This window comes from Rhyacophila brunnea, unplaced genomic scaffold (assembly GCF_057557595.1).
Source record: "Rhyacophila brunnea isolate RB1 unplaced genomic scaffold, BYU_Rbru_1.0 scaffold_8, whole genome shotgun sequence".
NCBI classification, from domain to species: domain Eukaryota; kingdom Metazoa; phylum Arthropoda; class Insecta; order Trichoptera; family Rhyacophilidae; genus Rhyacophila; species Rhyacophila brunnea.
In genome coordinates this window covers 27,322,238-27,347,965 of record NW_028233350.1, presented here as the reverse complement: position 1 = coordinate 27,347,965, position 25,728 = coordinate 27,322,238, and the positions used below count along the sequence as shown (strand labels likewise).

Below are 25,728 nucleotides of genomic sequence, written 5' to 3'. Positions count from 1 at the left end.
AATATTTTTATTTTTCATATGCTACGTCTATTCGTAAATCAATATTATCTTACTAAGTAAATGTACTGGGAAGGTCATATTTTCTATAATAACAATCTTAAATCGTGTGTCTTCAATATTAATTTAATAAAAATGTTTAATAATGTTATTAATTTAAAGAAATTTATATTGGTATACAACTTTTAGTATATTGGCTGACGAGGAATGAATACGCGTTGAAATAAATACGTAATAACTAAGAAAATTGAGCTTGATGATGATGATGATGATAATGGTATACCCAACTTTCTGGTTTTCTTTAATATTCTTTTCGTAAAATCAACACAGAGAGAAATAAGGCGGGAGCTCTTTCGATAAATTCAATGAAAGAAAATATATATAAGCAACACTTTCAATACAAAAAAACTCATTCCGTGCTTTCCGTTGCTGCAAATACTTGGATAAATTGGCACGTAAAAAAGACAAATTGACAAAGTTTATCAGCTCAGCACTCTACCGCCGCGACGCCTAAGAAAAGTGCAACGCTTATGAAAACCTATTATTACTTTGAAATACATTTCGTTTGAAGCGAGGCAGCTAAGAAAGAAGGCTTACGGAGACTCGAGAATAAAGCGGCCTATTATATCGGAAATAAGTTGCTTCGTCCTTACGGCAGAGAGAACCTGCGGATTGTTACCAATTATACAAACTGTACAATTAAATTATATTATTTCGTCATGGTCATATTTAGATTATTTTAAAGCTTGCCTTTCACAAACAATTTTTTTAGGGAATAAATGACTAAGTATCAAATTATTTACTTAAAGTGATTTTTGAATAATTAATTAACTACAAAAAGATATTATTAAGGACTTAAACATATAATTTTAGTTAGTTTATGTGTTAACACTAATGAGGATCCGACCTATTGTCTTCGCATTACCATCCGAGTAACGATTTTCAAGTTTCTGATTACGAAAATTAATTGATTAATTACGAAAGATTATTGGTTTTATTTTTATATTATGAAGAGTAGATACCTAATACAATATATTAAAAAACTTTAATTAAAAATAAAAATTTATTAAAAAGAGTGTAAAAAAATATCCCAAATTACAAATGAAAATTAGTAAACTTTCACTTTGCAAAACAATTAAAAAAAATACTACACTCAAAGGCCCTCTACGATATATTATGAATATTATTCCATTTAAAAAAATGGCGAGACGTTAATGATTGATAGTATAGTTTGGGCCAATTATGGTAGTGCTAATCCTATACAAATTTATTACCTACCTGCCAAAATTATTGCTGTGTAACCAGGCATGTTATAAACAATTTAGTGACTCTATCATAAAACCATTACGAGCGACAATTATATGGCCGCCGCGCCTATCAATTAAACTCAAAAAATTCATACCATCTAGCCACCATAAGTACAGTGTAACCTTGAGAATGATCATACTAGTTATCTGAGTGCAGAAATACGAAGCCAGCCCACCTTATCAACATCAAAGGTTAGTATCTGGATTGAATCTCTGTATAATGCCCCCCAGTATCTAATCATCCCTTTCCTATAGTCTACTAAATAGCGCCTCTAGTATACAAAATATTCATTCAAAAATATTTTTTACCGCACTGTGAATAACCAGTCGACATACGACGGGAACAAAAAATGATTCCAAATATTATTTTCTTTTGCTTGGTATAGTCTTATGTATAATTATTTTTACACATAAAACATAAAATGTTGATGTATAATAACATTAAAATTTAGGATACGCAAAAGGGTGTACGTTCGCATTCTGAGTCGAAAAGATAATGACTTCAGTTAACGACACACTTACTATGATTTTATTGCTAATAGGTATAACAACCTAATTTCTACATTTTCAGAGTGCATTTTGATATAAAGTAGTATCATTTATATTATAAATTTTCAATGTAACCATAAATATGAATGGTAATTATTGTAAATATAATTCGTGTGCGTAATATAATATTATTATTCTATAATGACGCATAAATAAAATATTTTTTCTTATATTATGATATATTTATTCTTTTGCTGAAATAAAATTATTGTTTTTTTTTTAGGTTTTTATAATGTCATTTGTTTATATTATTACGATGATATTGTGAATAATTTAATGATTTTTAAATAAACTGGGTTGGATTTTGTAAAATATTGATGTAATCTAATAAATATAATATATATTTTACATAACCTGATTTAAGTTAGGTATGCTGTTTTTGCCATCTCTTATCAAGACTGCATAATCAGGAATTTTTTAAACTAAAGTTTTTACTAGTTATGGATTTTTAATTAAAACATCTAAATTATACAATATATGTGTTGTTCACAATAATTATGGATCAAGTCTAATTTTCATAATATTCGAATTTTTTGTTTCAGTCGCTTGATAAAACAGATTTCTATATTGTTTGTTAATATCACAATCGTTGCTCTACATTTTTCCCCATAAAGGCAATACTAGTATTGATAAGACATCAAATTGAATGTGAATCATGTCCATTTTGACAGTTCCTTCAGCAGTATAAAGAGGTATTTGCTAATAAAGCCTGAATATACTTTATGTTTCGACTATGTATTTAAATTGATCTATATACATACTATCAAAATATGGTACGTATATACTGTTAGAACATTCCTGAATTTTACAAAAGGAGTTTTAACTTTAAGTCTAAATATCTCAGGATTCATTTTGATGGACTTGATCCATAATTATTGTGAACCACCCATAGGTATATGAATAAAGAGGAGGAACAACAGTTTTAGATGTAGCTTTTTAAATTTATTGTAATTAATTCAAATAATAATGATTTTGTAAAGAAATACTACAAATTTTCTTTCATTATTCCAGTAATCTATCGAATATATGAGGATTTCTGAAATTGGACTGATATATATCTGTTTTAAATATAACAAAGTAAATCTTTGCCTTTGATGGTATCGCAAATCCCAAGAGCCACAGGTATTCGATCATAGGAAAGATGAAAAATAAACATCGACCGTATATCGCGGCTCTGATTGATCACTCTTGTCCGCGGATTTCCCTTGAAAGTATAACGGTTGATTGGAGTTTTATTCACGCCTGCTTGAGCTTTCGCGCTACGTATATGAATGCACCCGCCCACAGGCCGACTAAAGCTCCGCACGGCGAAAATAAATATAGAGAATTTATAGACTTTGAAAGATGAGTCTTGTTGCCATATAAATAAAACCATGAAAAACAAATAACGCTACAGTGAACTGCTGCTGGAATTACACGAGGAATAAAATATGTAATTTTTTAATTATTTTGAACCACGTTTAATTCAAACACCTCTTTCACATAAAAAAAGAAGCAATAAAGCGTTGCTACTATGAAACTGAGAGTACGTAATGAAATTTAAATTTAATTAAACTATTTTTTTCATTCAACAAATATTGAGAATGTAACATTATTTTATTGAGAATGTAACATTATTTTATTGAACATATATATAATTTGAAAACATATTTGAGAAATATATAACCACTAGAATGAAAATATTATTTCAAAAAGGTTTTTTTATTGATTAAGTATATAATTAAAGATGTCAGTAGGCAAAACTTGGATTGCAAAATATGAGTCCAATAGGAAGCATAAAATATAAATTAATTGTTAGAATTAAAGTTGAAATTCTCATTACATATTCAAGCAGGTATCGCCAAAATAGCGTAAGAAAATGATTCTTATGAAGATTAACCATCTTAAGAAAATTATTAGTACGTTTAATTCAGATGTATTTTTACAGAATTACGAAAATAAGTCCCTGTGGACGTTTAGTGCTCTTTGCATACCTACCCCTGAATGACGACATTTGTTCAACGGTTGTCCACACACCGAGCGACATGTCCAGCTCATCGTCATTTCATCTGCTTAGCGACCTCTATCGCATAGCGTCCTCTTGTCTGCTTCCTTATGCATTGGTATATTTTGTGATCTTTCCGCGCTATGCCCAACATGCAACTTTCCATACTACGTTGCGCTACTCGTAATTTTTGAATTCCACTTAAATATAGTATGAGTAATTATTAAAAAACATGCAACTTTTAAGTATATTAATATACTTTTTCTATACACATTTATCAATAAAGTTTGTCTATTGTTTTTTGCCTCGACTAAAGAACTTGCGCTTATAGATTAAATCTAGTTTTCTGAAATATACAGTAGTTATATTTTAGGTTATCGGTGTATAATATGGATGAGATATAAATTACATTGTGATTATGAATGCAAAAATGACTAACATTAATAGTATTTATGTGAATATACTATACTAATATAAATTATACACACCGCTCAGCTTTGCAAGGGCAGGACTTGCCCCCTGTGTATTTGAAAGCATTTATGATGTGAGGCTCAGTCCATTAGCCATTTAGAATTTATGAATGTCCTGGAAAAACACTTTGAACGTATTTTGGGAATACTTTCAACGGACCGCGAGTGAAGGGTGGTTATCCCAGATTTTCACGGATAATAAATTTATATATTATCTTCTTTATTCGTTAAAGATTTTTTAAATATAAAAATATTACAACATTAGAACATGTAGAAAAAAATAAAATTTATAGCGGTTAAAGTATATTGACTACAAAAATTTGATTCAATTATATTTCAAGTTATATTTGGAAACCTTGTATTTCCGCTAATATTTTAAAATAGTGGTATGTAAAACGATTAAAATAGTGTTAATCCCATTGATCCGATCATTGAACATTGAATCCGATCGAAAGGTTGGAGGTAAGCGTGAACAGGCTCGCCGCGAACTCGAAACGTGTGGGTCTTCATCTGAATGCGGCTAAGACCAAATCCATGTGCAGTGCTGCATGCATCGACGCCGACACTCCTCTGCGGGTTCCGTCTTCCCGTCGAGCTGGTGTCCAGATTCAAATACTTGGGTGCCACGGTTGCCAATGATGGTGGAATTTCTAGTGAGCTTGGAATCCGCATGGGTGTGGCGGGCTCTGCGTTCAACCAAGTTGGAGTCGCATGGAGGTCAAGGCTGTATTCTGTGAGGACCAAATGTCGTTTGTTTAACGCGTGCGTGCTACCTGTGCTCCTGTATGGCTGTAAGACATTGCATCTTACTAAGCTTCAAGAGTCTCGGCTTTTGAGCTTTGAGAATCGATGTCTCCACCGAATCTTAGGGGTACATTGGTACGAACGCGTTACAAACACCCGAGTTCGTGAGCAGACACAACAGCCTTCGGTGATTGAAGTTATCACAAAGAGACGATTTACGTGGCTGGGACACGTATTCCGGATGCCGCCAAAGAGTGCGGCATTTCGTACCCTTGTGGCATAGCCTCAAGGGTTCCGTCGCCGTGGCCGGCCCTCCCTCACCCTGCAGCGGCGCTACAAAAGCGACCTACGTGCTGCAGGTCTGACATGGCGGGAGGCGCAGAAGTTGGCGATGGACCGAGGGAAGTGGCGCCAACTTGTGCTTGTCCTATGCCCCAATGTTGGGACGTGATAGGGTGGAAGAAGATTGACCTTTGATCCATTGACCTTTTCAAATTTATATAGAGTAATGGTGAAAAAATGTCATCATCAGTATTATGATTTAAACGAATGTTAATTATTGCACGAGGTAACTAAGTAGATGTAATCGTAGTTTAGTGTAAAATGTTACGCAACGATATAACTTTAAGCTTGATACATTCATTCGTATAGTGGCAGAGCATAGACTGCAATAGGTACATATAATTCATTATTACAGTAATCATCCAAGTGGAATTATTATAAATATCTTAGTTTATATTTAGGATACAAGAAATTCTAGAAAATTTTCATTTTTACGCACCCGTAAATTACAAGCGTGGTCGCAGCCATGACCTATTTTGGGTGAAAGCTGTTTCCTCATGTCAGGCTCACCATTCGCCAATTGCGAGGGCTGTGCGGCTGGTCAATGCACTCCTTAGAGATGTAGATATTTTTGGCGATCCATTATATATTCTGTTTTTTAAATTCTATTTTATTGTTAAATTAGTATTTTTTTTTTAATTTTATTTCTTTTGTATAAAACTATTTTTGCTTTGTTTTTTTCTCTACCTTGTTTTTTCTTATTATTATTATTTACTTGTAATTTTTATTCTAAATATGATGTCGTGAACGTCCTGAATTAATAATTTGTTATGTACTCAACGTGTCTTTTTCAAATAAATAAATAGGAAAAAAATTAAAAATCTGTTATTAATTTACAATTTTGACTCCTAAGTAGAGCATATAGACCTTCACAGATTAGTGGTACTGTGAACCTTATTTTTTAGGGAATAGTAAGTTATTATTGTGTTATTGCTGCGGATTAAATATATATTGTAAAAATAATTAGTAATTTTGACATGACATTATATTCTAATTTGCAAATACATTTTTTTATATACTATTAGTCAGAAAATTATATATACCTACTAGCAGAGCCAGCTGTATTGCTACTGGATAAACATCGATTGTTCAATATGACAACGTAATTTATAGGATCTAGAGAAATTGAATCAGCTTGTAGAGGCCTTCATTTACTTATTTTTTTATTTCAATGAATTAACATACACTATTTAAGAATATAGCATTCTTTATTGAAGATACATACGTCAAAACATCTCATAAATATTTTGTATGGGATATTTAAATAGAACAACTGCAGGCAATTTCAAATGCCTTTTACTTTCAAATCAATACAATAAAAAAGAGATACGCTAAAGTTGTTGTTGTTTTATTTTCCGCAAACAGTGTCAAATAACCTCAAACAATAGGTAATAAGAAAGACCATAAAACCAAATGGAGATAGTTTTTGCGCCAAAAGGTTCCAGAATGGTTCAATTCCTCTAATGAACTCATTCATAAGCCCTTGTCTAATCAAAATCCTGTGAATAAACGCCCAAACAGAAGCAATATTAACATACATTTTCTCGAGTAGAAAAGCCAGGGTCGCTATACCGGAACAAAACAATGGTAGCGTTATTTTTGTATATTTTTACGATATGTCGGTGTTTTTAATATTGAAATTGGTACTTTTGACGTAGAATTACATCGTTCTATTTGAAAATATAGGACGACAACCGCTCGATATTTTTAGGAAAAATAAACATAGCGAAACAAATTTTTACTACTGAGCAGAAAAATTACAGGAGTAGGTAACTTTAAACCGGTTATTTTTTTAAGATCGACAAAACGGGTGGCGACAGTAACCTTTAATTATTATGTTTTGGCTGCTAATTTAGGAGCCCTTGTCTCTGTAATATTTTACTTAATAAATAAACTATTCATACATTCAACAGATAATACAAATTCTAATTAGCTCAACAATTTCTTCTGAACCATCTTCGCGGACAAACTAGGTCCTTAAACTCTGTATCTCACTTAATTAGTAAACAACTTATGTTGCGGTATTACATCTTGAATTTTGTTTTCTCCATAAGTTTTATTCACTGGATCCTGTTCTTCAATTTCAGTTTAATTATTTATCCATCTTATTCTAGTTTTTTTTCATTCAATCAACCTACTTCAACTACATCTTATCAGAATATTTTTTAACGCGTAAGCAAAGTTTTTCATGTTGGTCTAATTAACTATTTTTTTACTAATTTTTTTAGACTCTACTATGATTTAATAAAACAAAAACCGATTGCCAAAATAGCTTGATTTAGAAGAACGCTGATGAGTGGGTATTAAAAAGGCCAATAGTTAAATTTGTCGCAATTAGTACGTCACCTTGTAGCATAGAGATAATGCATGGACGTGGCGTAAACCCATGAGATGCAGGGTTCTATTACCTGCCGGGGTGGCTTACCTTTTTTTCAAAAAGATTTTTTCTATTGGTTATAATATATTCTCAGAAAATGTTTTTCAAAATTATGTATGTTCAATAATTAAAATGGTACATTCTTAAATCTTGTGAATTATTCGTTGAATAAAAGGAATAGTTAATTATAACTTAATGTTAGTTATGAAATATGTATTCTACACAAATGACGGTTATATTGGTAAAAATAATTTTTATTATATTTTATCAAATACCCGGTTTTACCGGTGCCGTATTAACCGGTATTAAAGATCCCGGTACGCGCATTACTTTGCAGAGATGTAGTAGAGGCAGATAATTTCAAAAGTAATATAGTAGCAATGCCATTCGGTGGAACTGTGGTTTCCTATGTTTGTGTCGGGTTGTTGAATCGTATCGCACTGCGTCTACGGAATTTGCATAGGATAAATTGGCCGTCCGTTGAATTTAATCCCCGGTAAGACAATGGATACAATGTGGGCATTATGCCTTCGGTCATGTTCCGGCTGTGGGAGCTTGTCATGAATCTTAGAATGACATTACGTCTTACATAGGTAAATTTGTTGTGATACATACAATCAACAGTGTTAAACGTGTGACATGATCCTATTCTAATAATCCTTAGGATACCTACCAATGTCAATTTAATCTTCAAACAGTTTACGAAATAATTAGTACAGACAGAAAAAAACTGTAGTAATTATTTTTGTCCTTTCATTTGATGTCATACATGCTATAGTTATTTTGACAATGTTACTTAATTATAGCAATTATGGTAAACAACTATTATAATAAGATAATGTGATAAATAAAAACGATCGTTGATTCACGAATGGTGTTATTGGATGTTTTTAAATATATTATCAAAAAATATAAAATTAATAAATGTATGACTAAGCTTAAATATAATAGAAAATAGCTTAATATAAGAAAAAGTAGAATATATAAGTCAGCCCTTTTTCCATTCTTACTATTTATTTACGTCGAGATGTTGAGAATCCTGTACGCCTCATCAACGCACTGGACTCTCTAGAAATATACATATTATAGCCAGTAACCTTTTTCTTCTTATTTGACTATATCCGCTCCTCAGTTAGAGCATATGGATACCACATGGTACCTCTAAGAATCCCTGTTGCATCCCTCTAGTATTTTTACATCTTTCCTAGCCATAGTAGCATCCCGTGCCTTTAGAATCCGGTCGGCTTGAAAACCGGCAGGCCAGATTAAAATTCAGTGATGCGTTACGTTTATTATATATTACATTTATTTTAGTGGTGTAAATGTATTTTTCATGGAAGTATTTTATTTGTATTTTGAAAAAAGTCGATGGTGATTGGTACTTTCATTTATATAATTCTAGTGTATGCTACTCTACTGAAGATAGTACCATGAAATTATTTATGTACTACATTAAGTACCTAATGTACGTAATTTTGTGTCACAAAATGTATGTCGTCCCAGCGGAAGTTGTAATGTTATGTATTGCTGTGTGTGTAAATAAATAAATAAATAAATATAGTTGCTGGTACTGAAAACGATAGTAAATATTTAAACATAGCTAGATAAGGCATTATTTCGTCTAGGTATAGAAACTCTCTCCCTTCTGTGGCTTAGTATTTGATAGTGCTACGCCGTGACGTAGCGGTCATGTAGTCACCAATTTTGAATGTACTACGACTAGATTTAGGGTATTTTCATTTCCGTATTTTGTAATAATTCACTGGGTATGTAAAGTGTTACTTATTTTTGAATACGTAGGTATAATTTTTATATTTATTATTTATAGTATGTTTATAGTACGTTTATAGTACGTTTCTAATTTTTTATTAAGCATACTACCGATTATGCTAATAAACGGTTAAGTAGTTTGATTATATTTTCTTTATTTGAAGGTGGATGGGAAAATTTATTAAAAAAGTTAAAAAAAATATATATCATACTATAAGCAACGTAATAATAATCATATTGTCTATCGTAGAAAAATGTTGAATAGTCTAAGTATATTATTAAATTTAATGCTAATGATACATCATAATTAATTAGTTCTAAAACTATGTATGTATACAAAACTTAAACTAACTTAGTGATGTTAGTATTTGACAAAGTTGAACTAATTTACTGGTATGAATGATTATATAAAAAATAATGATTATGTATCTAATGACTGATATAATATTATAATTTTGTTTTTGAATCACATAAATAGCACAAAATTATACTGAATACGATTGTTATATCAATGAAATGTATTACAATGATTTTATTGTGATCTTTGTATAACTTTAATAATAAATTGAAGGTCAGTTGAACTGCTTGAGCTCTGTGTATTCTGTACTAATTAAGTCAGTAGTGGGTGTATTAAACATGAATGTCAACAATACAGTTCCTGCTATATAGACAGATTTAAACTACCGAGCACTGATATCTTGATTTAATTGTATATTCAACCAAATTACATGAATAATTAATTGTGCCATATGTCACGTTTTGAGTCTTGGGATTTTGATGATTTACTCATGTTTTAAATATGCACAATTCTAAAGAATAAATTAAGTAATATTATACATGCTCGGAATATTTTAATTATGTGTCCTGTTTACTTTGTTATCAGACATTCATTTATCTAAATATGGTGCTATAATATTTTATATTTGATTTTAAATTATGTAAAATATACATACATACTTAGTGCCTTATATTGTATATCTAATTAATAAGTAAATTAAATAATAAAAACCATACCTTGATTAAACATTTATTAAATAAACAGTTCTTCTTTTATTGATATTGTACCCGATTACTTGGGGTCTATAAAGATTCGGCACCGAGACAACTGGGCGATACGCAATCGAATGAAATTCGAAAATAATGAATTAATAAATAATAAACATTCATGAATTATAGGTAATTTAAAAATATATATTGGATATTTACATATTATTATATTACTTAATACTTGATGATAAGTAATTAATTGTGCATGTGTTCAAGTTCCAACTAGAGAATTCTTTTATTTTTTTTATAAAGCGTCAGGCATAATAATTCTTAATCCACAATAAAAAACATTATGTTTAGCGAAAAATGATTTAAAACTAAGTAGTAAATCGAAACTTCCTTGTCTTACTTTCTGCGTCAAATCGTAACGAACGTATATTTATTTCATTAATGACTGTTATTTCATTCGACTTTGCGGCGCCCACTTCTCCTGGCGTCCACTTGTCCCAGTGCCACTATTTAATGGGCTTAAGGTTGTAATACCATTATAATTTTTTAATAATATATTTATTTTTAAGTGGTATCAATTTAGGTTTTAACACCATCATCAAGATTATCTATTATATTCATAGTGGAAACATTTTTTATGATTGAGTACTTGTAGTATTACATTAATTCATTATAAAATGAGTATAATTTTATATTAATTTAGCCTGAAAGATCATTTTCATGTACCCATTGATCAATATAAATTGAAACCTTCAGAAATAATTTTCAATAAAATAGTTTTAAAAAAATAAAAAACAAATTTTCGATCAGTTTTCCTACGCTAAGTATTCATTAAAAGTTCGATACCAAGAGACTGCGGTCCCGGCTTTTTTTTACCTGAATATTATTAACGGAAATTTCCCTGGAGGAAATAAGGATCGCATAAAAAATTATCGGAAAAATGAACGCTCGGAATGAAAAAAAAAACAGCCACTTTTTAAGAGGATCTTTTTATTGACGCAATTTTTCATTCATAAATGATTGCTCCGAAGTATGATTTATGCTATTAAATGAAAATGGCAACCAACCACTAAGTACACGAAATTTCATCGAAATGAAAATGAAATATTACATTTATAAAATAGTTCAATCAAAAATAATACCGGCTAGCTTTTTGATTTTCAATTACCTATTATTAAAGAAATATATATTTGTCACTTGATTGTTCATATTTCTTAAAGATATTCTTCAGAAATCAATTAAAATTAATTTAATTAGCATTATCGTTATGAATGAAAAAATAGTAGGTACCTACGTAGCTTTAATATTTTTCCAAAAAGTTTATTAATAATAATTATTACATTGCATTGGTAGTTCCATTATTATTATGAAAACCACCGTACTCATATAACAAGATGGCAATTTATTATAGAAAAAACCTATTTAATCAGACTTAGCAATGGTGAACCTTTTAATGCGCAAAGAGAGCATAAATATGATTATAAGAATGCGCGTTATAACAACGGCAAATATTGGTTAAATATAAATAAGAAACAGCATTATATACCTATTACTAGTTTTTTATTTTATACAAAAAAAGACTTTAGATTACAATCTTGATCCTATGCGAGCATGACATAAAACGAAATCAAACAAAATAACACATATTGGGAAAAACTCAATCAAATGTGATTTGTATATATTTATATACCAGCAAAATACTTAATCACTTAAAACACTTCATGGTAAAAATTCACTTAAATGCGATGTTTGCTCATAAACAAGTATACATAACATACACACACTGGGAAAAAACTACACAAATGCATTTGCTGTACATTTACAAGTACAAAATATGATCATCCAAAATATTAACTGGTGAAAAACCATGTATATACGGTTATTTTACATAATACATACTATTATAATGACGGTTGTCTGGCACACCCTATTATCAAAAATAATTTTATAAGTGTGATCAAGACCAACTTGATTGTTATTTCAAAATTTATAAATATGGATATAATAAAATAAGTATCGTATATAATTTATTTGCGTGCCAGAATAATTTCTGCAGGTGCCATAATTGGCACAAAAGCCTTAATATCGCCAGCGCTGGTTTATATTATTATGATATGACCAAAGAGTTATATCATTATATTAATACATTTGTATAGCATAAATATCACATTAGTAGGTAGGTACGTATTACTAATATTGCTTCATTAATAACAAATTGAGATGTTTAAGTATTCAAAAATCTACGAGAAAGAGCAGTGATGTTAAATAATTATTTTCCTTTTTCAGATTTATATCATAAATTTTTGATAATGCTGGCAATAGTTTCATATTAATATTATATCGGTTAACTGTACCAATAAATATAATACAAATGTTATTTTGATTTTACGATACGTGATATTATATTGATATGTATATTATATATCATTAAGTGTGTAAAAAATAATACCTAATCACTATAATAAGACGGGACCTACGCAGATTGACTGACTTATTGAAAAAATATCTACTAACGGTGGTTATAAAACAGTTTATTGTCTTTTTAGTTAAATAAACTATTTTTTAATAATAAATTTGTACTGGTTGCTTAATTTGTAAATCATATAGATGCAGGTTCAACTTACGCTTGGTACATTTCCCCTCCTTATAGTAATGTTTCTGGTGAGTTTTTTTTAACCATAAAGAATATTATTTTATTGAAGACTGAAATATTTTCCTCTCAATTTTAAATAATTAAAATTTACGGAATATTAGACGAGTTACACCATTGGATTTTTTTTAATACAAAGGCAACCATAAACTGATTAAAATAATTACAAGATAAAAAGAACTTTTTATATACAACATTTTTAAATTTTCTGTTGAATCATATAAACTTGACTTGACTAGCTTAAACGATCGAAAAAAATTGTACTTGATAGAAATACTGAATAATGAAATGTCATTTCATATTGATTTCCATAGTAACGCACATATATATTACTTAATAATTTAGTTGCTAGGACCCCTAGCAACCAATAATGGTATCGAAATAACTTTTCATACAAAACAGAATTAACTAAAAATGAATTCAATTCTACCTAAAGATGGCTAAAAGTATTAAAAAAATAAATTGGCATCGTGTTCTGATATATTCTAAAAGTTTTAAATGTCTAGCTAGTCGGGAAGTTAGTTAAAAATCGATTGCAAGATTTGTACCGGACAAATAAGAATACGACATAAGAAAAACGTTGTAATAACAAAAATGATGAAAAATAATCTGAAAATAAAATATATCGTTTACGTCTAATTGTTTATAATTTACTCAATTTTCAAGGTATACATAATGTATAAATATAGTAGTTTATGACTAAATTAGTAAAGATTGCTTTTAAATTACTATGTTCCACTTAATTAAACTATAATATAATTTAGGAATACTAGGAAATATATTATTATTAAAATATTTGGTATAATGTGGAGTAATGATGTAATTTATCAGTGCCAAAAACTTTTTTAATCGAACCTTTTCTGAAAAAAAATCATTTCATCTCTATTATGTACTGATCAATCAATTCTGATTTACTTGTGTAATATGGCGTCAACTTCGTATTGTATATAAAATATTTTTTTGGCAGTTTAGTAATTATTATGGTATTGAAAATATTTTTATATTATTGGGTACAGAAGGTCTAAAACTGATTTTATCGTAATTTAATTTGTCATACCTAATATTAGATTATTATTAAAATAAGTATTGTACTAGAACTAGGCAATAAATGTCGCGTCGATCTAATGGAGGTTTTACGTTCCAAGACATAGAACCAACATTTAAAATGTATCTTCCACAGAGCATTTACACACCAGTTGTTATATTTGTCTCGTATCAATCATAGTAGGGGTTGAGATGGAGATACAATTATTATGAGTTGTGCACTTTGTACAGGAGCTCGGACATTGTGTAATCCATCAAAATAGACCGCATTTGATGGCTGGCTACGTACATAATATGGACGAGTCACGCGCGACAGAGAAACTGATATTCGGGAAGCCGGAAGGCAAACGAACACCTGGTCGACCTCGTACAAGATTGAGGGATAGTGTCGAGTTGGATTTAAAGACCTTGGTAGTATTAAGCTAAAAATGGCAAATTTTGACAGAACTAGGACAGATACTAGAGGAAGTCAAGACCTACATAGGATTGTATCGCTAGGAAGAAAAAGGAAAATAAATTATAATCGAGAAATCAGTGAAGCATATTTTTAAATAAAGCCTGAGTTGGGTGAGTGAGAGAATATTCCGTTTCTAAAACAGTGGTTTCGGGTTCAGGTCCCACGTCTCGTAAATTATCGTGTCTAGAGCAGGGGTCGTAAATCAACGACCTGCGAGCAGCATAAATCCATAAGGGATATTTTACGATTGATATTAGAACAATAAGTACCTAATATAATGTATTAATGACTATTATTCTAAATATATCCAGGTGTCTAAAGTATTGGCTTTTCTGCAGTTGGCAATAACATAAAATCAATAGTATAGATTGACACTCTCCTTAATTATTGTCGGAATAAGATATCAAAATTTTAATTATTATTGAGTTGTATGAAGATGAAAACACATAAATCATCAAATTAACTCAGTCAACTGGTAAAATACTCTTAAGTTTTTATTGACATCAGTTATGTGATATGAATGCAGTTTTTGTCATTTTTAGATTATATTTAAGTAAAAATTGAATGCAATAAAATATAATAACATTCTACAAAGAATCAACAAACAAAACATTTAAACGTAAATATACATATTTAATGTATATTACGTATAGTAAATAATCAAAAAATAATTTGTAGGTATTTAAAATATATACCTCCTACTATATTTTTAACTGTATATTATGTTATTCTTGGTTTACCGGTTACATATGAATTAAATTTATTTTAATTATGTTATATTATAATTTTATACACAGAACCTATAACCATTTGTTATCCAAGTACCGATATGTCTCAAGAATCTTCTTTAGTTATCAAGGATAAAACTTCCAAAGCTATCTGTTTTTATTTAAAGGTAGGCCCCACAGGTGAGGTTTGATTTACGCGGCTAACATTTGCAGGGTATTCATTTAACTTTTTCGTCAACCCGGAATGAAATATTTCGAAAAAAAGTTTGCATTCCGGCGGGATTTATATAACGCTTTTCCGCAAAAAAAACCGTAGCAGTTTTTTTTCGAAAAACGTCGCAGTTTTTTCAACGGCGTTTACATGTGTGTTTTACGTTTTACTACATACCAAACAATGCCTAGGGAGAAATAAATATTGTAAAATGATGCACGTGTGTTGGTTAACCGGGATGGTGTTTATTGCAAGCATTTATTTGATAATTTTAAAGGCCATTAGAGGAAACAGTGAATTATGTCACAATAAAACTCGAATCAAGCGAAAGGGTCGAAAACCAAAATCAATGACCTTTTCAAAATTAGTTTTAAACATAGGAAAAAGGTTTATCAGAAATTCAAATTGTTATACTCAATGGTTATATTTTACAAAAATATTAGAGACTAAATAATACAATAATTAAGACAGTCTTGAAATCGAAAAATGATCCGTAATAGGTTGTTATATTTTTCTTAACTCGTTTTTGCTATAGTAAATACAAACTAAACGTATTTTTTATCATTACTTTGTGTTGCGGATATTATTGATTGCAATAATTTGTTTTTCGAGTTCAAGAAAAAATCCTTTTTAGTAAAGTTTTTAAAACTTTGACCAAATAAACAAAAACAGACATAAAAGACGTTTTTTGTGTAATTGCTCAATCATTTTACGAAAAATAAAATATTTCAGTTAATAATGGTCACCGCCTATATTTATTGAATGTTTCAAACTGTTAGTAACTAACAAAAATAAGAATAAAATATTGAGCAAGATTTACATATTTTTATTTATTAGTCATTTGCTACGAAAAGTCGCCACTCGATACCAAGAGTTTTATTTGTATTTTACATAAGTTTACACTTAGGCATACAATATATGAGCACCAAATTACCATTTTTTTACAATGGGTCAAACAAGCATACATGTAAAAAACAAAAAATAATAAAAAATAACACAATCATCAGCTTTGATCAATATTATGCTGCGTGAAGGTCCGTCTAAGCTGATTCTTTTCCGTTTCGTCTAGTGCGTTGTGTAGCTATATTTTTTTCTGAAATTAACTATTTCGTTGATCCAGTGGCCTCTAGGTTTACCTTTGTCACTGGGTCACTAGATTTATCTAGCGATTGTCTACGATTATATGCACAATGTGTACTTGGAAAAAAAATACAATTTAATTTGGATCAGATATAAATACATCTTACTAAGTTGAAAATATTAAGAACATTACTTGTGGAAATGATTTTTTTTATACGTTATTTAACAAAAATATGTTGATTCTAAAAAAATTACCAACTGATAGTTACGCATTAAAGAAGGTTATACTTTATAATAAATATTTTGTTAACGTCAAGCTAATGATTATAAAGAATCACCCATTTATATATTAATTAATCAACGAAAATAGCGATAAATTGACTAAACTTAATTTTTATTAAATTTTGAAGAGATTAATCCTCCCGTATTTATCTAAAGATGTAAGCTGATTATATTATTAATCTTCAGTTACTTTAATCTGCTGGCTTCACTAATCGACTTATATTTCATTAAGCCATTCATTTACATTAATAGTGAGATACTTAGTAAGAATTTCTTCACGGAGTGAATTTATTATCATTATTTTTTTTATGATGAAGATATTATCCTAGATAGTAGCTTTTTAGGTTATGATTTATAATAAAACGTATACACTACATTTCAATATAATTAAAATAGTACGAAAGTATTAATAGGTAGTTTTTAATCTTTTAATTATTTTATGGAATATTTGTTTTTTAGACAGTATTTTTCATAACAGAGTTATATATAAGTAAATTATTAAATTAATATAATATTATTCTACACTTTTAACCCTTATAACAGAGGTAAAGAATAATTCATTTTTTGTTCAGTTTTATTTCGTTTACTGATTTCTGTTTTTAAATACTATCATTCAATAAAAAATAATAGTCAGCTCGATAGAACGAAAAAAAAATTAGAAGAAAAAAATTTTAAAAAAACGTGGACGAAGTGACATTCTAACATGCATTGTTAGCTTGCTAGCAGAGTACTCCGAACATTAAAGTATACACATATATTTGCAGATAATTCCGATAATAACGATTGATAAGGTTTTTTTCCAAATTATGATGAAGGAGATTTACGTTTATAAGTAAACTTATTTTTCATATATCGGATGGTAGAAGGGACCACCAGTCATTTTTGAGAATGTTCAGGAGAGCAAAAATAAGATTTCAATTTACTCTAGTAAACAAAATAATCATATCATATATGAAGATATCATTTAAACAATATTCTAATAAAAAAAAAACAGCTAAATAATATTGAACATTTAAAATGATAATAAATAAATGAACACATAAATACTTTAATCATATTAAATTTCCAAAAATTAACCTTATGACACAAACATTGTATATAAGTTGTCTTATTATTAAATTTGGATGGTGAATACGTTTAATGTACCTATTTAAAAAAAAACATATTGATTTAATATCAAAGTCTTACTTTTTTCATTGTTTTTTTTTTCTAAAAGAAAAGAGCTTTCTGTCGAAGCTTATTACCATCCTTAGAAACTATGTTAGAGTGTTTGTGCATAGGTATGCGCTAAGCTCTGCTGGTTTGCAGTAAACCACTGGATGGAGCCACAAGCGCTGGCTTTACTTCCGCTCAAATACCGCCGTGCTGTAACAAGGTGAATAGCTAACGGCGAAGGCTCAAACACTTTAGCTGTGTATTTTGGGAAAATGTAACTCTGAATTTGACAATAAAAAAACTACACAAGAAAGAATTTCGTGTTTTAAATATGTGTACAATGATTTATATTATTTTTAATACATGTTCTAAATATAATTTTAATTCGTGGCGTAACATTGCATTATTTTATCGTATTAACTTTTGATGAAAAGATATAGTAATAATAATAATCAAAACAAAATAATATATAGTACCTACCTACTTAAGATTAGTTTTTTTGAGTTTAATAGGTATTTATCATTGCATAATTATGAATCATGTATATACTACGAGTATATAATATGTAGGTACATTTTTATTTTGCACAAATTCTATACATTATCAGCTAAAAAAATATTAGCAACTTTAAATAGGTTGAAAACCATATTTAGTCCTAAGTTGAGCATAAGAATGGCGAAACAGGAACTAAACATTATAATAACGTACAATTTAACGAGTAACGGTTGTTAACCTTGACATTATATTGTATCAAATATACATTGATGAAACGCATCTGATTTTTGCTAATAAAAATATATGTTATATATTAATATATTACAAACAATATATCGATTCGTATGGACAACAGAAAAATAGTTAGCACTTGATCGTATGGTCTTAAATATTATTGTACTGAAAGTATTTTTTACACTAATAATAATAGCATTGGTGTTAAAATAAAATTCGTAAACTGATATATAAATTTTATTGATTTGAGAATTCCAATTAAAAGTTTTTAATATAAGTAAGTATGTATAATACCAATTTCATCTTAAATTGTCATAAAAAAATTAAATGCTCAACTTCCGTAAAACGGCTGATAAAACAGTTCGTTAATCGTTAAGGTCCGTTGAAATTGTACTACGCTGCACAATTGAAAACATTTTAAAGTAATATTTTATAATAACGAAGTTCATTTCTATTCCAGAACGAACGGTATTTATGAAACAGCATTATAATTTAGCCTCGTTCTGTTTATTTAGCCGCAGAAAAGTTTGCTTTTATTGTATTCATTTACGGGCACCAGGGATGCTATAAATCTGTTTTCGCTAATAGTAAAAAGCACGAGAAATAACCCTCACATACAATAATATAGCTGAAATTTCGGGCATTTAAATCATTTCTTCTGGCAATGTATCTTATCATAATAATATCCTTCTCTCTAGTACAATAAATTTTAACACGATCATATTTTTGTACGTAGAAGAATACAACACGTGTACGATATTAATAGTTAGTTTATTACTACGGTATAATGAATAATACGTTTTCAGGAATATTTGAAATTAAATCTAAAAAATATTATTTAGTAGTACAATAGATTTTCCCACATTATATATATATATATTATGTAGGGAGTGACGTGTAGTTTGTAGATGGTATGGATGCGAAGCATTTACAGAAATATCCAATGAATAGAATAGGTACGAAAGAAAGATTATTTTATAGTAACACAATATTATATTATATTGGCAGAAAAATAATAATCTCGGTCGATAAAGAAACATACTCGTCATCGAATATTGATATAAGGCATATATTATATTACGAGTATCTTAATGGAGTCGGCAACAACAAGCTAGACAATAAAGTTAATATTAAAATGTAGAAGTCTCCATGTTTTAATATAATATATGACTATCCGAAATGAAAGGTTAGTAAATGTATGAAATAACTTAAACAAATTTTAATACGAAAGCTTAATATGTAAGACTTACACCGCGTTTCAAGGCTAAATTTCATAATTATGGAATCCTACGTTGATAATAATATACCTACTATAAATATATTATGTCCAATAGAAAAACTCACCACATGCCGCTGATATTTGAGTTAGTTCTAGGGAAGCCAGACTCCATATTATAAGAATGATTGCTCTTCTTTCGACCATGTCCGATCCTAATAGGATCATATGGGCTTCCACAAAGTGGAGGTGTGTATTGACAGATTTTTGTTTTTACGAGAAATGAATGTCAGCCACTTGCTCAACCTATTTGGTCCACACTCTGACTCATACACAAATTGAAAAACAGTATGTATACTTGTCAGACCCAGGATTCGAACCTGAGACCCACAACGCTCTAGGTATCTATTATTTTTCAGGTAGTAAAAAAAGAATGTTGGATACATCCGTAAATTATGCTTTCCGCATACTAACGGTATGCTTAAAAATCTATATGGAAAAAGTGCTAATATTGATGAAATATTCCCACTATATATGGAGATAAACCGACAAAACTACGTTTGAAATCCAGAATAAAATTTTTTAGGTCATTCGAGGAGATATCTGATTCGCCGGTAGTGGAAAGAATTGGAAGCTGGAGTAAAAGAGTCTTCTCAGATAAATTCTCTACTAGTAACATGGCCATCATATTGTTGGTTGATTGTAAAGAATTTAGGTACATCCATCACAAAATAAAAATGTGTATTCAAATTTAATAATATTTCATTCAATATAAATTGGTTCGCATTTTTATAATATTATTTGTATATATAATGGAAGAACTATCGTTTTTTAATCGGTATTTATCCCTATAATTCATTTACTTATCACATTAAGCCCTTAAATATATTTTCCGTTAACCAAAAAAATATGTCATTATCTCAAATACCTACCCAAAAAAATTATATGTTACGAGTATATAGGCTATTTATGCTTGTAGTGGCGTAAACTTAGATTGATTACAAAAGTTAGCAAATTTTATGATAGATAAATAAAATTATCTACGGGTATAAGAATAAAACCTACCTTCGTTATCGATAGTGAAGTACCCCATACCATCGCCTCCTCTGATGGTGTAACTAATTCTCGAGTCCATTCCTGGAGGATCAGCATCAGTGGCTTTTACAGAAAACACTTTAGTACCGATGGGTCGATTTTCGCGCACTGAACCTTCAATCACAAAATCATCAAACACAGGCGTGTGCACATTCTCATTAACGTCGACAATTTCTATCACCAGATTCGTCTCCGAATACAATGACGGAGTACCATGATCACCACCTCGCACTATTAAACTGTGAACTTGTTTCTCTTCGAAGTCGAGGAGTTTGGCTGTTCTAACCGTGCCAGTCATAACGTCGATTTTAAAGTAACCGTCATAATCACCTTGGTCAAGAATCGAATATTTTATTTGACCACCCGAACCTAGGTCCGGGTCTACTGCGTTTAATATTGCAACTACAGTACCGCGCGGAACGTCTTCTCTTACTTTTACATTAAACGTTGGTAAAATAAACCTAGGCGGATTATCATTTATATCATCGATTGAAATTCTAACTAAAGCGTCAGTGTATAATCCACCATTGTCTTTTGCTCTTATTTTAAGTTCATATACACTTTCTTTTTCTCTGTCTAAAGATCCTGATACGCATAATATTCCAGTTAAATGATCGATTGCAAAATCCGATGTGTCAGTCACTAAAGAGTATTTTATTTTAGAAAACTCTCCAGAATCAGCGTCTGTCGCGTTTAGTTTGCACACTATAGTTCCGTTTAGTGCGTTTTCTGATACTCGATAACTGCCTAAAGTTTTTTCAAATTTAGGCGGATTATCGTTGATGTCTAGTACGGTAATGGGTAAAACCCGCGATACGCCTTTTTGCGGTTTTCCCAGATCATATACACTGATGTTGATGAGGTATTGATTTTCTCTCTCCCTATCTAGATAGCCAATCACCTTCAAGTCGCCAGTTTCCGGGTCTATCCTGAACACTGAGTCCTGATCACCTCCCGATATACCGAATATCAGTTTTCCATTGTAACCTAAATCTCGATCTTTTGCTCTCAATCTTGTGAGCGTTGTACCTAAGTTTACGGATTCGTTGACTTTTATTTCCAAAGGAAAATCGAAAAATTCAGGCGAATGTACATTTTCGCCGTATCTGCTTGGCATCATAGCAAATTCTTCCGGACTTACATCATGGCCTTGTAAATTATTCTTTTCTGCCGAAGATAATACTTCCGCAAGTCTTCTAGCCACGCCTGTATCTTTACATTGAAATAATAATGGCTCGTCATTTGCTAGACGACCCGATGACAATATAGTTTTTTTGGCAGTTGTTAGATGTAATACTACCCTTGCAACATCTGAAAAGTGTATACCATCTGTAGCAGTTATATTAACTTCGCGTTCATCTTTTCGTAGATCTTTTAAATCACAACCCACCGACATTATCCCAGAGTTTGAGTCAAGGTTAAAGCAATTATCTTCATTTCCTGATACAATTTTGTACTTAATTAAACTGCCCGCGTCCAAATCTATGGCCGAAAGTTTTATTATCTCTGATCCAACAGGCAAGTATCTCGATACATGTCCGGAACAGTCGACCTTTTCGAATTGGGGTCTATTATCGTTTACATCTCTAATTTTGATGGTGAGTTGCATTTCGGTTTGTCTTCTGTAGGGAAGCCCCCAATCGCTCGCTCGAACCCTAATTATAAATTCCCTTCTCATACTTTCAAAATCTAAAACGTGCGTCGTTTTGAGTATTCCGGAAAAGTGATCAATTTCAAACGGTACTGGATTTAAATTAGCGATACTATAAGATATGTATGCATTCTCTCCCGAGTCTCTATCTCTGGCGGTTACTTTAGTTACTGAAGTACCTGCTGATTCATTTTCATCAAGCCAGACTGTTATTTCCGATTTATCAAATAAAGGGTCGTTATCATTTGTATCTATAACGTTTATTTTTACCTTCGCTGATGACTGTTTTCGTGTACCTGTATTTCCTTGATCGATTGCAGATACCGTTAAAGTATAAAATACTTTAGCCTCAGCGTCCAGTATGACTGCGGTATAAAGCATCCCCGTGTAAGGATTTACATAAAATTCCCCACCTTCGTTTCCACCGACAATTTCTAAAACTACCCGCGCATTTTTTCCTGAGTCGGCATCGGTCACTTTTAACCGTATTACCGGCGTGTTCACGGGGGCCGTTTCCGGAACATTGACTTCGTATATTTCTTTATGAAATACAGGCGCATTATCATTAATGTCAGTTAAATGTACAGGAACTGACTTGTAGCTCTGTTTTGAAGGTATCCCACGGTCGATCGCCCTTAATGTTAAATTGTATCCTTGGGGCGTTTTTTCTCGGTCCAATAAGGAGTGGACTATAATATTAAATTCACCCGATCGTTCGCTGGGCTGTATTCTAAAATGGCCATCTGGGTCTCCGTCTACGATATCTAAGCTTCGAATTTGACCGTGAACGCCTTCATCTTTATCAACTATTCTAACGACAGCATATATTTCGGTATGAGAATTTTCCACTATTTCTGGAAGGTGTTGAACATATATTTCGGGTCCAAATAAATTTACTTGCTTAACTCTTATCGTTAGTAAAGCCCGGGCTGCGTGTGCCGATCCACTGGAGTGAAATAAAGCTCCTCGGTCTTTTCCCAGAACCACTAACTCATGATACGACCGTTCGGTCAAGACCAAAGGTCTAGTGATTGTCACGACGCCCGAGCTGGGATGTATTGCAAACTGATCCGTTTCTTCTAGGAAGCTGTAATATATTTCACCGTTGAACCCGAGGTCAGCATCCTCGGCGGACACTTTAACTATACTTCTGTGAAGCGGTGTATCTTCGGGAACGGTTATCGAATATTCCGTAGGGTAAAATAACGGATTCAAGTCGTTCGTGTCCGATATTTTCACAATCACTGTGGTATCGGCTTCGAGAAATATTTTATGTTTACCGTCTCGCTTCGAAGCCGACGCGCGCACTTCTAATGTGTATTTGTCTTTTCTTTCGCGGTTTAAAAAATCTGTGTTACCTGTTCTAGTTCTTATGGATAAAAAACAAAAATCACCCACTTGCCGCTCTTCGGCTTTGAAAAACTTGTTTTTGTCGCCGTTGATAATTCGGTATTTCACTTCGAGGTTGCTATCTAAAGGTATCCGGAGGCCTAACGTGTCTTCTCCCGGCGGTTGTTTGGCGTATGTTTTCCCCACGCTGTTTTCCGGCACGCTGACATTGTAGACGGCGTGTGAAAAACGAAGGTCTCCCGGGCTTTGGCCGAAAGCCAGTGGCAGGTACAAAAGAAGCCATGTCACCAACACGCCCGGAAACATTCCCAGGCTTTTCCGACTTGTTCAACTCATAGGATCTGTAACAAAGAGAAAACAACGTATTCACTCTTTGTACAAAATATTTTTTTAAATTTAAAATTCATTTGTTTGAAAGGTGAATTAACAGCATCATACACCTATCAGGAAAAAATAACATGATTAAAATTATAATAAAAAGGTAAATTACCATTTCATTTCCTAAGCAGAGCATATGGGCCTCTACGGAGAGGAGGTTATATTAAGAGACCTCTTTTTATAAAAGTACAAAGCAGCAATCCTAATAAAAGAGTAACAGATTTATTTATTTCGTAAAATATCATGGCACTTCACCCTAATATAGAGTATATTTAAAAATGAACAAAATAACTAATTCAATAACAAAATAAAAGAGAATGAATGTATCTAAAAGTAATCAGAAAAAATGAAAAACTTAAATAATTCATATTATACTAAAAAATCAAAATATTACCAATAAATTTATTTAAATTTGATATAAGATAAACATAAAAACATTTAAAAAATAATGACGTTGATACTACAAATATTAATATAATATATTATTATTCAAAAAATATATGATTCCTTTGATAAAATATACAGAAAAGTTGGGCTTGAAAGATTGAACTTCTAATCTTAAAAATAAACACATTTTTTACTTGAATACATTATATTCACTCCTGATTTTTAGTTATATTGACCGAGTTTACCAGGATTAGTTTTTGGCCATTCGCTTCTTATAATAGTGGATTAAACGCGCATTAAAAAAATGGAAGACATTATTTTTCCAGTTGTGTGATCAAACCCATGACCTAATGCATAGACCAGCATTCTGCCAACTAGGTCACCGTGCATGCATATTTCTTATAATATTGCTTCATTAACACTCATAAAAGGTTTATGAATCTGTTTTTTTTTGTTTTTGTGTAGTTATGACATTTTTAACTTATAATAATATTGCGATTATTTATGATATGAAATAAACGGTTCTCATGGAAAATTATTAAAAATTATTTTACTGACCAGTAAATTAGATCGGTATCACGTTATGTCTTTAATAATTTGCATTAATATATAGGAAATAGAAGATTTATTAAATGTTTTCGGTTGTATAGGAATTATAAAACTCTTATGTGGGATACATAAAGTAAAATAAATGTTGATCATATCGCGGTTACTGTACTAAAAGTGAGGTTAATAATCTGATCGCTGGAGCCGTAAAAAGTTTTCGGCAACCTATTATG

General features: G+C 30.7%; 1 protein-coding gene across 1 annotated transcript in view; it reads right to left on the bottom strand.

Annotated features, from left to right (window-relative positions):
* The window catches only part of LOC147064086 (fat-like cadherin-related tumor suppressor homolog), a 218,490-nt gene extending 194,000 nt beyond the window's left edge, over positions 1 to 24,490 (bottom strand). The window contains exon 1 of the mRNA XM_085959141.1: positions 21,154 to 24,490. Within this exon, the coding sequence (XP_085815267.1) occupies positions 21,154 to 24,490 (3,337 nt within the window). The remainder of the gene's footprint in view (positions 1 to 21,153) is intronic.
* Positions 24,491 to 25,728: the final 1,238 nt, after the last annotated feature.